Consider the following 15638-nt stretch of genomic DNA (forward strand, 5'->3'; position numbering starts at 1 on the left):
GCTTGAATGCGATGGAGTAGTATCTAAATGTATATAAACGTTTTTAATACCAACCAAAAATTTATCGTTTTGTTCTTAGGGACCCCACAGCTCCGGGGCCCTCGGCGATTGCCGACCTGCCGACCTGACCAGGCCGCCCCTGATCTGGATCTTCTATGATCTTGGTCCATGTGCAGTAGGCCGTTTACCGATGTTACCACCATCTATAAGTAATGATTATCAATATATATATATATATATATATATATACGATTTACAATTATGACAACTTATGAATGTATGAAAGTGAAACCAAATATAATCTAACATCTTTTAAAATATCAAAAGTACCCAAAACATTTTTTTTTATCAAGCTGCATATACTTTCTTCTTTTGCCTTGCAAGCTGAGATACTTTCTGTCGTGTGCATGGTCACTTCTCCTAGCTTGTAACTTGAGAAAACGGACTTATTCGATGACATGAGGATTTTGCTTATTTAGCAGAGTATTAATCTGTTATCCCCATCCTCTATGGGATTATTTGTTCTATGGTATTTTTCATGACAGTTTCACATGCTAATTGGGACTCAGGGGCGTAAATAAGGGAGCCGCATTGCGGAGGGCTTCAAGCTATAAGAGGGCCCCAAATCTTGAAGTGGGACGTAGAGAAGGGGCCCCACTCCACGCTGTCTGCGGGGAGGCCCCCAAGCCTTTAGTTACACCACTGTTGGGACTGTAGAATTTTCTACCCACTAGTCAATGAAATAGCCATAGAACTGCTCAAGCTTAGGGGATGTCTTCTTGAATACAGTCAACAACTGTCGACCATTTCTAAGGGAAGAAAAGCTAATGACGCAAACATTCGAACCTGAAGTCTGTTTTTGTAGTCGGTAACCAAGTCCTGTATCTTACACCAAAGACACTGGTAAAAGTGAAAATTGCACCCACTTATGGAAGCTGAAGGGAAGGGTCCAAATGAATTTATTACTGCTTCCTTGAAGTCTACGACTACAACTTCAAGATTACAATTCAGGACTGCAACCTTTCATATTCTATATACTTTCTCTTGTTTGGGAGAAGGCTAAAAACCACTGAAATCACATTAGTTTCTTCTATTGAAGTTCCAATATCTGCATGAATTACAAAAGTTTGGGAGAAAAGTTTGTTGTAGCTTTTAAATGTGCCGTCAATAAAGAAGGTCGTGCTGGCCTGCAAAATGAAACTATTCAAAGACTCTTATTCACTGTGGGTGCTACTCGAAACGAACCTTTAGATTCCATATCCCCACTGCTCAAAAACTAACAAAAATTCACAGAAATAGTACCAGCTATTGAATCAGTGCGCAAATGGGAATTCTTATCTCACTTTTAAATCATGACCTTTCATTGCATCTGGCACTCGTACGCAACTGGGAAGGATTTTGACATGTACGCAAGTGAGAAGACACCTAAGGAAGAGATACCATACTATTTTTCGATTGGTATGGTAAAATAGTATTTTTCCATACTATTTTACCGTAAATTATTAATTATATGTAAAATTTGTTATCTTTAACTGACAGAAGCAAAGTAATATTACGATGATGTTTTAAAAGCTGGTAATTTGGGGGGTCTGGCCCCGATGGGCCCCCGTGGCTACACCACAGAATATCGGGATTCAAAGACTTGTCCCACCTTATAACAAATGTCTTGACAACTATGGCGATTACCTAGAAAAGTAGACTAAGGTTCTGTGGCTTCGTAAATGAAGTTTTGTGCTTATTTTTTTTTTTTTTGTTTTTATTTAACCATGCCGAAACGTTATTTACTTTCTGGACGACCCTCGTATTATTATTATTATTATTATTATTATTATTATTATTATTATTATTATTATTATTATTATTTTGCTTTACTTTTATTCGTATATCTTAAGGTTACGAATTTTGTTTATAGTTTGCCACCAATTAAGGTGTGATAGGAAATTGGTAGCCCGCCATGCGATTTTTGAGAATGTTTCACTTGATCCTATTGCCTGATGATTTGTACAGTACATCCAGTTTCTTTCTGTGGTCAAACGTTATTTTTTCTGCCCTTAGTAGCTGTGTATGGAGGATGATTATTATCAAATACATTATCAAATTTAAGAATATATTATAATGACACTTAGCTTAATCTAAATACGTGAAATTGAAAATCACTATGTTTGTGACTAAATCTCCTGAACCACCCGACTGATCTCGATCAAATTTGTAATATGGATGAGGTTCGAAGTTGGGCTGATTTTAGGCTATTCACTTAGATGCTAGAACTGAGGAGTGGGGAGGGGGAGCGAATACATAAAAATAAATAAAACTTAACTCCTGAACCACTCGACTGATCTTGATCAAATTTACGACATAGATGAGGTTCACGCCTGGGATTGGTTTTATGGTTTAAATTTGACGGAGCAACATAGGGGAGGAAAAGGAGGCGGAGATATATAAAAATCAATTTATACAAGACAAAGTGGCTATTATTGTAACTAACTCTTGAACTATTCGACCCATCTCAATCAAATTTTCAAAATTGAGGTTCGGATCTGGAAACATTTTCGTAATTTCACTTTAACGGTAGAACCTAGGGGGGAGGGGGATGCATAAATAAAAACTAATAAAACCTAATAACTTTTGAACCACCCAACAAATCTCGATCAAATTTTCAACATATATGAGGGTCAGGCCTCTGGTGTTTTTTGTCGTTTCATTTTGACGAACCAACGTAGGGGAAGGGAAGATATATGTAAAAAAAAAATAATAAAAAAATAAAATAAAAAATACTGCCTTTGTGACTTCTTCACTCTTGAACCACCTGACCGATCCCAATCAAATTTTCAACATACATGAGTTTAAGGACAGGGATTCACTTTGACGATACAACGTAGGGGAGGGAGGGGGAGAAATTTAAAAATGATAGGAAATGACCAGATATTAGTGTTGAATCCATAGTTTTCAGGATCGATGAGAGAAACAGTGACACTTCTTATGCAGTTTCAATCCAATTTCAGCCCTGATAGTTGGGGAGGGGAGGCTACAACGTAGGGGAGAGGGATAAAAATTTAAAAATGATCGAAAATGACTAATATTAGTGTCGAATTTATAGTTTTAGGAGTAGCTGAGATTAACAGTAACAATTATGATGTCGTATGCCGCAGCACGGAGGAGGGGTAGGGGAGCTATATATAATAATGATCGAAAATGATCAATATTAGTGTCTAATCCATAGTTTTCGAGATCATTCGGATGAACAGTGACATTTTCGATCCGGTTTAAATCCAAAATCAGCGAGCCACTTGCAGGGGGGGGGGGAAGATATATAAAAAGGATCGAAAATTGCTACTATCAGTGTTGAATTTATAGTTTTCTGTGTCCCTTAGATGAACATTGATACTCTCGAACCCGTTTAAATCCAAATTCAAACCCGCAACTTGGGGAGGGGAGGAGAGATTTAAAAATCCTTGAAAACGACCGATGTTAGTGCTAAATCCACAGCTTTTGGGGGTAGCTGAGATGAACAGTTACCATTCCGATGACATGGCCCGCAACATGGGGAGGGGGAAATATATGGTCAAAAATGGCCGATATTAGTGTTGAATCTATAGTTCTTGCGGTCGCCGAGATGAACAATCACACTCCATACATTAAAATGATCGAAAATGAGCAATATCAGTGTTGAATCTATAAGTTTCTTCGTCACTAAGATAAACATTGATACTTACGATGTAGCATAGATCCAAATTCAGCCATACAACTTGGGTTATTGGGAAAGGAGGACATCATATTTCAGCATAAAAGTGAGTTATTATCAATCTACAACATCGTATTATATGATCTTCGGAACTTGGTGACAAGCTACGTGGTTCATATCATAAGATATACATATAAAAAGGTAAGAAAATTTTTTCGGGAACTATATAGGTAGGTAAAGAATAACTGTTATACATTGAAAAGTTGATTTTTAGGTAAAAATCAACTACAAAGAAATATATTGAGCTACGCTAAACTACATCTGAACCATCGCATTTAAATGAAATTTCGAAGATGATGATAAGCCGTGTGGGAGACATCATACGATATAAACAGAGAATTGAAAAAGTTTTTCGAAACAAAATACAAAGATGTGCATTTAAATTATTTATTTCAACCCAGCGAAGCGGGTAATATGTGCTAGTTACTTGATTATATATACATATACAGACAATATAAACACAAATGTGGTAATAGGCTTGAGAAGAACATTTCAAGGTCCACTGTCACGTCAGGACAAGGCAAGCCGTGAAACACCGGAACTCACTGGCGTCTCTGGCATGTAAGATTTGGGGCTAACATCAAAGAAAGTGATTTAAATGGTACTACCTAGCCCAACCCGTTTATTATCTTCGATTCCATTTGTTACCTTTCTGCTTACCTTCACGGACCCCCTAAGGTATATTAAGAACACTGTTATAATCATTTCATAGGCTGATTATTATATTCCAAGTAATTATTATTATTATTTATGTGTTATTCTGTTGTTAGTAAATTAAATTAGAATAAAATATTGAACATTTTGTACTTCAAAATATTGGGGGTACGCGTCCCTTTCGTCCCCCCCGCCAGAGACGCTCGTGCCTGAACCAACGATTCGAGGATACAGGGTCTATGTATGATCTACCGCAAAGCGGACGACCACGAACACTACGAAATGAATGAAACATTAACTTTGTTGCTCAGGGTTGTGTATCTAGCTCGAAGAAGTCGACCAGAAGATGCGCACATGACCTTGGAACGACTATCTCTAAAGAAACATGTTAAAGGATTTGAAGATGGAACAATACGGGACAAAGCTTCTGCATGCGTTGCACGAAGTGATCTACACTAGCGTGTTGAGTTATATGAGTAGTCTCTCATTCGGAACGAAGCTGATAGTGTATTCTGGAAACAAATTTTGTGGGTACATAAGGACTCGTTCAAGGCGAACGGTCGCGTAAACGGACATAACTGTGTTTATTGGAAAAATGAAATGAAATCTTTAAGTTTAACGTCCCACGGTTATGCCGGTTAGACTAAAGGAGACTGATAATGAGAAATGAGTGAAATGGTGGAATGAATAAAGTGGGAGGAAACGGGAGAACCCCGAGAAAACCCACGAGCACGGTGTTTGTTGTGTTTATTGGAGTGATACCAATCCACATGAAAATGTGACAAGAGCTAAATGTGTCCGATATTGCTGTTTGAGGTTCAGTTTGGAATGGTTGTGTCACACGACCATTCTTTTTAAAAAGAATTGTTACCAGTGACACATCTTCAAATAAAGCAATAGTTGCCATTTCAGAACTTGATAAGAACCCTTATTACGAAAACATTCAGTTCCCGTGGCTACACGATGGAGCACCGCCTCATTTTAGTGTTGTGAGGGATTTCCTGAATAAACATTCCGATGAATGGATTGGTGGTCGTGGTACGACAGATTGGCTGCCCCATTCATACACTGAGCAAAAAAAGTATTCGTCTCAAAGCGCACACAATATAAATCGTCTCATATATTAAAGGAAAGAAAACCCTATCGCACAATAATATGCTCATAGGTTTGTCTATACTTTCCAGCATAAAATAAAGGAAGAAACAAGTGAAACTTTGTCTTTCGTTTTCTAGAGGTTACAATGAAGAAGAGAGACCTCATATTTATTGCCAAAAAAGTATTCGTCTTGTATCTATACCAGAAGCAACACACTCTTCGTAACGCGTGTCGTTGGGTATTATAGATGCAAAAGCTTGTGTCAATTGGTGAAATGTAGTCAAAGAGTGTATGTGCTCTGGTACTGGAGTCAACAACAAACAGAAAGCAACCAGGTGAAGACGAAATGGGCCGGAAATCAAAAGAAACAAGTGAAGAGGAAAGACGAATGATGATACGATTGTTTGGTAAGACTAAATCGTTTAGTGAGACCAGTGTTAGACCCCTATGATTGGTCGGCCTATTACCAGCATTGAAGGCCTCATATATAAGTTTAAAAAGACAAAAACATACAAGAATCTGTCGAGATCTGGGCGTCCATCACAACTAACGCACGTAAAGTTAAGGAGAATTCGAAGTGAGTGCACCACTCATAGCTGCGGAGCTCGAACAAGAGTCTCGAAAGAAAGTGTCAGTCCAAACCGTGAGAAATGTCCTCCATGAAGCTGGATATGGAGCTCAAACAGGCCACAGAAATCCATATATCAGAAAAAAACAACAGAAAGAAGGGCCAGGAGTATACAATATCACACAGGAACGAGAATTTTGACTTCTAGATTTTTTTTTCACTGATGAAGGCACATTTCATTTGTTTCAATCAGATGGACGAGTCCTGGTATAAAGGAAGAAGAATTGTAACTTGAGGAAAATATTTTTACAGCTACAATGAAGTATAGGGGCGGCTCAGTATTTGTGTGGGGTGCATGAGTGCGTTCGGGATTGGAAAATTGTTTCATTGTAAGAATAATGGATCACACAGCATACATCAACATCCTGAAGACACATCTTCTCACAAGCGTTGAGCAAATGGGCCAGCAGGTGATTGCATATTCATCCAAGATAACTACCCGAAACACACTGCGCTGAATACGAAGCTGTGGCTCTTATACAATGCCTCGAAGTGGATGGAAACCCTTCCAAAATCACCGGACATAAATCTAATTGAGCAACTATGGCACTCTCTGGAAACAAACAAACGAAAACACAATATTTCAAATAAGTCTGATCTTTAAAACGCACTGTTGACAAAATGGAGAAAAATTACCAGCGTAACAATAGAAAATCTAGTTAGGCCAATGCCAAGGAGGTTGCAGGAGGTCATGCGGCGAAAAGGAGAACCCACAAAGTATTAAAAGTTGGGGTACAACAACCCAAGCTATTGCAGATGAATAGTATTTCTTAGTAGACGAATACTTTTTTGGCGTGAACTATGTTTAGTTCATTTTATTTTTACTTTTTCGTATGCTTTGAATATGAAATAACTTCATTTCTATGTTTGATATATATAAATGTAGTGTAATGAAATATCTGTGTTTCGTTCTTCCTTTTACTATTGAGTTGAATGCAAATTATATGCGTACAAACATTTGAGTTCTGGCCGGACGAATACTTATTTTGCTCACTGTATGAACTCACACCATATTACATATGAAGTATTGCCAAAGACGAAGTGTTTCCTGGCAACCGTAGGGTTTGGATCAACAAACAAAATTGGATACCAATTCACGATTGTCTCATAATATTTGCAAATCAGTGCTAAAAGTGTACCTTGTGTATTGAACATGGTGGGAGACAGTTTGAACAATATTTGTAACTACAATAAAAATTGTTATGTCATCTAGCTTCTTTTATTTCTTCACATATTGGGGAAAGCGACTGTGTTCACCCTGTATATACAGGGTGGAACATTTACAATTACAGTAGTAAAATCTCAGAAATCGTAAAAGGCAGACAAGCGAAATTTTGCACCAAGAAACTTTAAGAAAGGGGATAACGTCTTAGGTATTTTGTAACATCACCGGATGAACAATGTTGCCAACCCAATATAAAGTTTTTTTTTTAAATGGCACTAGTCAGATTATTACACCTTTCAAATCAACATGTTACACAAAAGCTTAAAATACCACATTTATTACTCAGTGTTGCAAATTAAGGATGTTAAAATATCACAAACATCCAAAATTTGGAAACCTCTATCACACACACAGCACAACGGAGATGAACAGGATCATGCACATCAAAAGTACCTTAGCGTTGGATACTATGGTCATGGTACAACTTGTTTCGAATGAATAGGAACGAAGTTGCAGGGATTGATTTTTTTGAAAGGCTTTGTTTCGAAAAAAAACTGCTTAGTTAAGTATCATATCTAGTTACATTTATGGTTTGCAATGAACGTACAAATTATTTTGCCGTTTTCAGCACTTCGATATCTCAAACCGTTCCGGAGATATGGTACACATTTCTGAAGTTTGCAACACTATAATTGCGAGAACTTGTACTATCAATGTTTGTCGTATCTCCGGAACGGTTTGAGATATCGAAGTGCTGTAAATGGCAAAACAATTTGTACGTACATTGCAAACTACACTAGATATGGTACTCACCTAAGCATTTTTTCGAAATAAAGCCTTTAAAAAAAATCAAAATTTTCAATCCCTGTAACTTAGTTCCTATACATTCGAATCAAGTCATACCATGACCATAGTATCCAACGTTAAGGTACTTTCCATGTACATGATCCTGTCATCTCTGTTGGGCTGTATGTGTAATAGAGGTTTCCAAAATTTAAATGTTTGTGATACTATAACACCCTTAGTTTGCAACACTGAATAATAAATGCTGTATTTTAAGTTTTTCTTTGACATGTTGATTTGAAATGTCTGACGTAGTGAAAAATCTTTTTATTGGGTTGGCAACACTGTTCATTCGGTGATGCTATGAAATACCTAAGAAGTTGTCCCCCTCCCTATAGTTTCTTGGTGCAAAGTTTCACTTCTCTGCCTTTTAAGACTTCTGAACTATTTACTACTATCATTATAAATGAACCACCCTATATATATTTACATGGAACAATGCTCATTGCATATATATCTGGTACTTTGTACTCACTATATTTCGTTCTTCCCCAACCAGCAACCGTTAAATCCTCTGGAAACTTCTCCGAAATTTGAAGACAAGTGGGGTAAATAAAATCTGTAAAATTGATATACTTCTTCAATTTCAAAATAGCTATATCGTTGTAGTAAGCCGGTGGTTTGTACTCGGGATGCATGTAGATTTCCTCAATACACACATCTTTTGTTTCTTCTTCATCTGAGTCGAGATCAGTTTCACCTAGTCGGACCACTACTGGATTTACACTGAAAGGAAAATAAATATTACTCAAAATGCTTCTGCATTCCAAAAAACCTACTCTCTACATTATGCTACAGAAGATGAATTATATCTCATGACAATTGACTGAGGATTTTAGAGTGAGGAATTTAATTGGACAGCGGGCAGGGTAAAGACTAGGCTATTAGCAACAAAAGCACAACGAAGAAGAAAAATACACCATGTTTCAAAAGAATGATCTGATTTTGGACGGTAATAATTACGGACCATGGGACGTACCGGCAAGGAAATGACTGTTTGAATGGGCGTAGGCCTCGAGTTTCAGAAAATCACCGTTAAATGTCAATCAATGCGTCTTTTCAGTTTGCAGTCAGAAATAAGATGGCGTCCGCTCAAAAGATGATCCCACTCAACCAGATACATACTAGTCACGTACCATTTAACTTCCATACCAATCGTTAACGTACATGATACTTGAGGGATGTACACTTCATGTTCCCAGAATGTGTCGCCAGGTAAGTACTTTTCGAGAAATTTCTGACACTTGAAAGGTATTTTACATGCTTCACTGGAATGTAAGGAACGTGAATAGGACATACCTCATGCATCACGGGCCGGTCGCGCATACTTTACTTTGAATTGCGACACTTATTTGTCTACGCCCGCGCAGATTCAGTCAACGAGAAAGGTGGTTTGAAAGAAGGCGGTAATTCATCGTGAAGTGTGTACTGATTGTGTTTAATCTATCTATATATATAAAAGAGAACGCACAAAATCCTTTGTCCGCTCATCACGCTAATACGGCTGAACCGATTTCTTTCATTTTTGGGGGGTTGTTAGGATTTGGACCCTAGATGGTTTTTATCATATCACTTTAATTTTCAATTACCAGTGTCTTGAGATAATTGACCATTCAAGTGTCCATAACGTACAAATCCTTTGTTATTAGTTCATCATAGGTAAAAATAAACGTATTTATATGCAACCCGCATGACCGTGTCACTCGGCGGGTTAACATAAATGACAGGCGATATACAGCGGAAAATAGCTTGAATCTTCTGTTTAAAATTTTTTAATTGATTTGCTTATTTTTACAGACACTTTTACAATATGCCAGCACCGGGATGACCGCAGCGAAGCGGGGCGGGTTAACATAAATGACAGGCGATATAATGTTAAGATTTACTGCAATCTTCTATGGTTTTTATCATATCACTTGAAAGCGAAAAAGTAAAAATTATCTAAGTAACAAAGTTTATTGCGTTCCGGGGTGACCGCAGCGAAGCGGGGTGAACGCTGCTAGTATAAAATAAATTACAAATATCGTCTACAAAATTTCTGTTTCTTCGATGAAAGTTACGTGTGAATCAGAAGTGTTTATTATTTCTTTAGTGAGTTCCAGAGTCGAGATGGATACCCTGTATATCAATGTATCTAGAGAAACATTCTTTACACATGGCTAGCATGTACTTATGTTGGGTCTGATGTTTTGTCTGCTGCAGTTTGGAAAGACTGAGTCCGTGATTTCGGTCCAGCGTGCTTTACGTCAGCGTTTTGGCTTTTATCCGCCTGTACCCCAAAACATTTGTAGTTGGTATTGCCAATTTGAAGAGAGGATGCTTGTGCAAAGGTAAGAGTCCAGGTCGGCCTCGCACCTTCGAAGTTTATGACGAATTTAGCTATTGTCTAGATGTTGGTCGTGCTCTAATGGTAAAGACAGAGCATTTTTATTAGCATAGCTAAAACTTGATTTTTGAGTATTTTGCAATTTATCCCGTTTTTGTAGTTCAGGTCATTCTTTCTGAAACACCCTGTAAATCATTGGCAATATTATGAGTTAAATAAATACACTTGAAACAGAAAAAATAATGCCGAGAAAATTAGTTGAGTTAATAAATATTTTGTTTGTACGTGACCTATGCTTGCAAGCAATACACCATATTTTGTACAGTTAATCTTGACAAACACATTAAAATGGTGTATGTAAATGCTTCAAAAGCTTATCATTGTAAATTATTAAGCTTATAAACTATGAAACTTATTATTCCTTGCTAGCAGTAGTGCAACTGACTCTTTTACCTTTATTTCTTGATTTTACTTCTACATCTGTTAAAAAAAAAGAACTTGTTTCCACTTTCAATAATAAGGAACTTGTTTGTTACGAAGACAAGACTAGTTTTCATATCGAAACTGTGATAACTAAATGGAACAGTGTTCACTACTGTTCGAGAATTGAATTCTTGTATTTGACAAGAATCAAGCAATTCATGCTGGGATTTATTTCACCATTTGCTTTAGCACTGTCCATGTGATCTTAAACTAATGCAGCATTCAATGTTTAAATGTTATGAATGTAGCATTCAAACAGAAGGTTACCTTAATTCATTTAACTATCATCATGAAGTCTGTAAAAAGCAAGAAATACCTATTTTAAATACAGATATGACAGGCTTTGCCGCCCCATGCAAATGCACGTGTTACACATATGGTAGAGCCGCCCCTGACTGTTAGGTCAATATTGTTTTGTTATGGTTTTACGGGTTATTATCAACGGCGGCTGGTACTATATGTTGTATGGTTGTGCAACCGTATATATTTTTTAATACTAAAGGTATTTTTAAGTATTAAAGTAGTGTATCAGAAAAAATAAATAAACCTTTGCTCTTGAGCGCAAAACAGTATTGATGCATTTCTAAAAAAAAAATTTAAAAAACAAAGAAAGAGTGATTTACAAATCCAGCTGCAGGGAGCGCTGTCACTGGAAGCAGTAACATTGAGCGTATGGCTGCGAGCTCCTATCTCTTAACATGAGGAACTGGATTTATTCTTGCATCGCTGTTATCCTTCCGCATTGTCCGCTTGCAGTTGCTACTTCGTCCGCAACTGGTATATAGTCAGCTTCTGTAATAGTTACGAATTCCTCCGCTTGGCAGCGCTTGACTCAGTTGATAGATTGAGTGAGATATAGACACTTGGAAGAAAGAAGTTATTCACAAAAACTCACAAAGAACAAATACACGTCTGGTGGTAGCAGGGGTGGATACAGGCTGAATGTTTGGGGGAGGGCGGTCATTCGAAGTCAATAGGTTTTATTTTACATTTATAATACAAAGATCACAATTCTAGGGATAGATTTTATTTTTAAAATAAAAAAAAATATATACTATTCTGGGAGGGGGCAATCGAGTCATCGAGTCTCGAAGAAGAAAATGTCTTAGCTGTGTGTCGTTCGTGCACATGATCCCGTGTTCGATTTCCGGCGAAGATCATAAAAAAAATAATCTCAAATCATTCACTTTCAATACTCATCTGTCCTCTTTAGCCTAAATTGCTGGAATGTTAAACTATTATATTTTTTTTTCATTTTCGAAGGAAAAAATCTTATATTTCATTCTTCTTCATAGTAGAACAGCAGATAAAAATACGTAGTTACTGAAAATGAACTTTTTGTCCCTTATATTCATACAAAGAAATGCTAACAAAATGCATATTGTCGGAGGAGAGAGGTGCTTCTGTACCCTAAAGAAAATAAAGCGGAAAATATTTGCAGTAGCGATGCTTTCTATTCAGAAAAACTTGGTGAGCAGCATTTCAGATTCCAATGAAATCATAGAAAAATTTGAAGCTCTGAAAGAACGAAGGAAGACCTTCTATTTTAAAATAATGCATAGTTTAATTAATTAAATAATTTTGTTTAACTGCGTGCATGAATATATTGTAAAACTCTGTCCCATATAGGTATAGATAGAGAGTTAATAAAAATAGTGTCCGGAATCGATCTCCCACTACCAATTTTGTTATAAATTTTCTCTACAAAAGTATTTTCACAAAATACTGTACAAATTAATCTCTGTAATATCAAAGGTTACTTACAGGTAGTCTTTGGCCGTAAGGTCGCAGACAGGATCTCTACAGAGCAGAGTGGAATTAGGGACCCTAAGCTCCGATGCAAGAAGAGGGAAGATTAAATGGCCAACAGAGCCCCGAAGCAGGCTAAGCGGCTGAGGTTAGGATTCCCAGTCAGAGCCCCGGAGCAGGCTAAGCAGGAGAAAGGATAGGCGTAGTCCCGAAGCAGACTAGAGGCCCTGGGGTTACGTTACTCCTAATGTTCCGAAGCAAACAATAGGAGGGACATCAGAAAACTGGTACAGAATTGTTTTTTTCCATCCAATTTATAGGGTTCCTTGGGTGGCGATGGCGCTGTTGCTCCGATGTTGTCTTCTGCTCCGTGGGAGGGGCTAGAAGCCGTCGTCTGCAAGTGATTGTAGATCCATCTGGTGTGAAGTCTTCTTGCCGAACCACGTGGTGGTGTTTGTAAAACACTGACATGTGGAATTGTTTGTTTACAACACCACATGGAATATCCCCCCTGGCTTGTTTAAAAAATAAGCAGAAGGGTTATTTTGCTTCTTGTAGGGGTGGCAACACTGAGGGATCTCACACACAAAAATCACCAAAAACATTAATAACACTGGCAACAATGAAAGAAATTACTTTTCGGAGCACTAATAAGGTAGCGGAAGAAAGCACTTAACAGTTGTTCCCCAATCACAGGCAAGATCGGTGCATACTGTATGTCACTTCATTTTCCTCGATGTAGGGCTGTTTCAAGCTTTGCTATTAATATACATATATTAGTTCACTTATAGTGAGGGGCGTTGGAGTCTGTAATATTGGTTGCTCCTTAGTCGTATTATTGATATTTAATGTGTCCATTGGGATTGGAGGAGATATTTCTAAGCAAGGTCTTTTGGATATTTTTTGTTATTGAGCGAAGACTGTGATATAATATGTATAAAATAATAAGAACTGCGAATACTAAAATGGTTGCAATTATCACTGGGATAATTTATATTGGAAAGTTTGTGATGCGAACGGCGTGATTTCTTGGTCACCCTGTATAAGGTGTAAAGTTCCTAATATATCTGCACTAAAGATATATATTTCAATAAATTTCCAATTTTAAACGCCAATAATGATGATAATGATGGTCCTGAATTCCTGGACATCCTATTTAGTGATTATGATTTTTGGAACATCCTGTATAACATTTATATTGGATGATATCGGTGACAATAAGAAAAAAATATCAAACAGTTGTAGAATTATAAGTTAATTGTCCTTGTAAAGATCAGTTGCCTTTTAAATGCGGAAATACAAGTCTCAGCATTTTTTCGTTCAGTTGCAGAGTGATTACTGCTTTTTTTGCGAGTTACAGAGAAATGTTTTTTTTTTAAGTCCATATAATTGTTCATGATTGTATTCAAATGAGTTTATGCTCTCTTCTTATTATTCTTTTCATACTGCCAATTGAAAGAAGAGGAACATTTAAAAAATGAGATATTCCAGAAATGAGATTTATACATATGTCTTCGCTAGTGTAGAAAAAATAATCGATTCCGGATTTCCATTTTCTGAGGTAAATTTTAGACTAATTCAAACAGATACTGCTTCTTTACTATTTATCATAGGATCATGGTTCATACCTAGTTTTCTTTAGAATAGAGCATCCTTTCCAACGGCACTACTCACATGTCCGTATTATAAACCAAAACTGGAAAATCTGGGAAAACCGGGGGATTTTTTGATTTTTTTGAAATTTTTGCGCCCCTCTGGCACTGGCGTGCTTTCACGTAAGGATCTGAATATTTAAAAAGAATACGTTGTTATGTATGTAATACGTGAGCAAAATTTCAATCTTGTATCTTGAAAAGAAAGGGCAGAAAAAAATGGAAAGTTTGAGTTGACTTGGAGTTTTACGTCCCGTTCAGCAGCGAGGCTATATGAGACGTGGACCTACTGATTAATGTGAAATCCGAACCACATGAGCTCCCGCCGGGAATGGAAAGTTTGAATTTAGGCCCTATATAAATTTACTGCGTCATTACTATTTAGCCTAGAGTCATGGCTAAAACGCCATTTTCTTCAGTATAACGAACCCTTTCCAACGGTATCACTCATGCCCGTATCATACATCTAAACTGGAAAACTCGGGAAAAACCGGATTTTTTTCTTTTAAAAAAATCACGCCTTCCGAACAATTTCACCCCTCAGGCCCGGCCCCGTGTTCATATAGGGATCTCAAAAACATAGAAAAATATCCAAAGGTGCACACAATCCGTATGCAATGTTTCAATCTGATATCTTGAAAACTAAAGGAAGAAAAATTTTTGAAATTTGCTTTAAGAAAAAAAGTCACACCCCTCAGCCCGCACTTGACGCTGCCAAGTTAACATCGGGTTCCAAAATGGATTTGTGGTGTTCTTTGGTCCATTCTTGACTTCACCAATAAAAAAACTGCTTAAATACCTGTTATAGAACCTAAATAAGCGGTCAAAGACAACATTACGCCATGGTAACCATAAAGTTGCCAAAAAACCTAAAAGGGTTAAATGCATGGCCGTAGCTATAGGGGAGCATAGGGGGCATTGCACCCAAACTTTTTGACAAAAAACAAAAATGCTATTTATAAGATCCTTCAATTCTGATTTATATTAACCGTGCCCCCCCCCCGCAGACAAAAGGTCTGCCCCCTGCAACCAATTCCTAACTCCGCCTATGGTTAAATGCAACAATGACAATCTCTCACTGTTTCGTAATTCACTACTATAAAAAGATAGAAAATTACATTTAAAAGAAAGGTTGAAATAGAAATAGAATTCAAAGAAATAAAATTAAACTGACCGTTTTTTGGTAACTTCATCAACTCGGAAAATACAATGTGCAGCTGTTAGAACATGATAGTGACTTATAAGGCTACCTCCACAGTTCCAAGTTATACCCATACGACTTGGATATCCTAAAAGAGCCT

At 37.2% G+C, this 15638-nt stretch overlaps 1 protein-coding gene across 6 annotated transcripts in view; it reads right to left on the minus strand.

Annotated features, from left to right (window-relative positions):
* The window catches only part of LOC145674484 (serine protease persephone-like), a 146695-nt gene that overhangs the window by 19191 nt on the left and 111866 nt on the right, over window positions 1-15638 (minus strand). For all 6 annotated transcript variants that reach the window (XM_081744600.1, XM_081744602.1, XM_081744603.1 and 3 more), the window contains 2 exons: window positions 15512-15636; window positions 8603-8853 (listed from right to left, as the gene is read on the minus strand). In XM_081744600.1, the coding sequence (XP_081600726.1) occupies window positions 8603-8853; window positions 15512-15636 (376 nt within the window). The remainder of the gene's footprint in view (window positions 1-8602; window positions 8854-15511; window positions 15637-15638) is intronic.

The sequence above is a fragment of the Thermobia domestica genome, chromosome 17 (genome assembly GCF_964235325.1).
Source record: "Thermobia domestica chromosome 17, izTheDome1.hap1.1, whole genome shotgun sequence".
NCBI lineage: Eukaryota > Metazoa > Arthropoda > Insecta > Zygentoma > Lepismatidae > Thermobia > Thermobia domestica.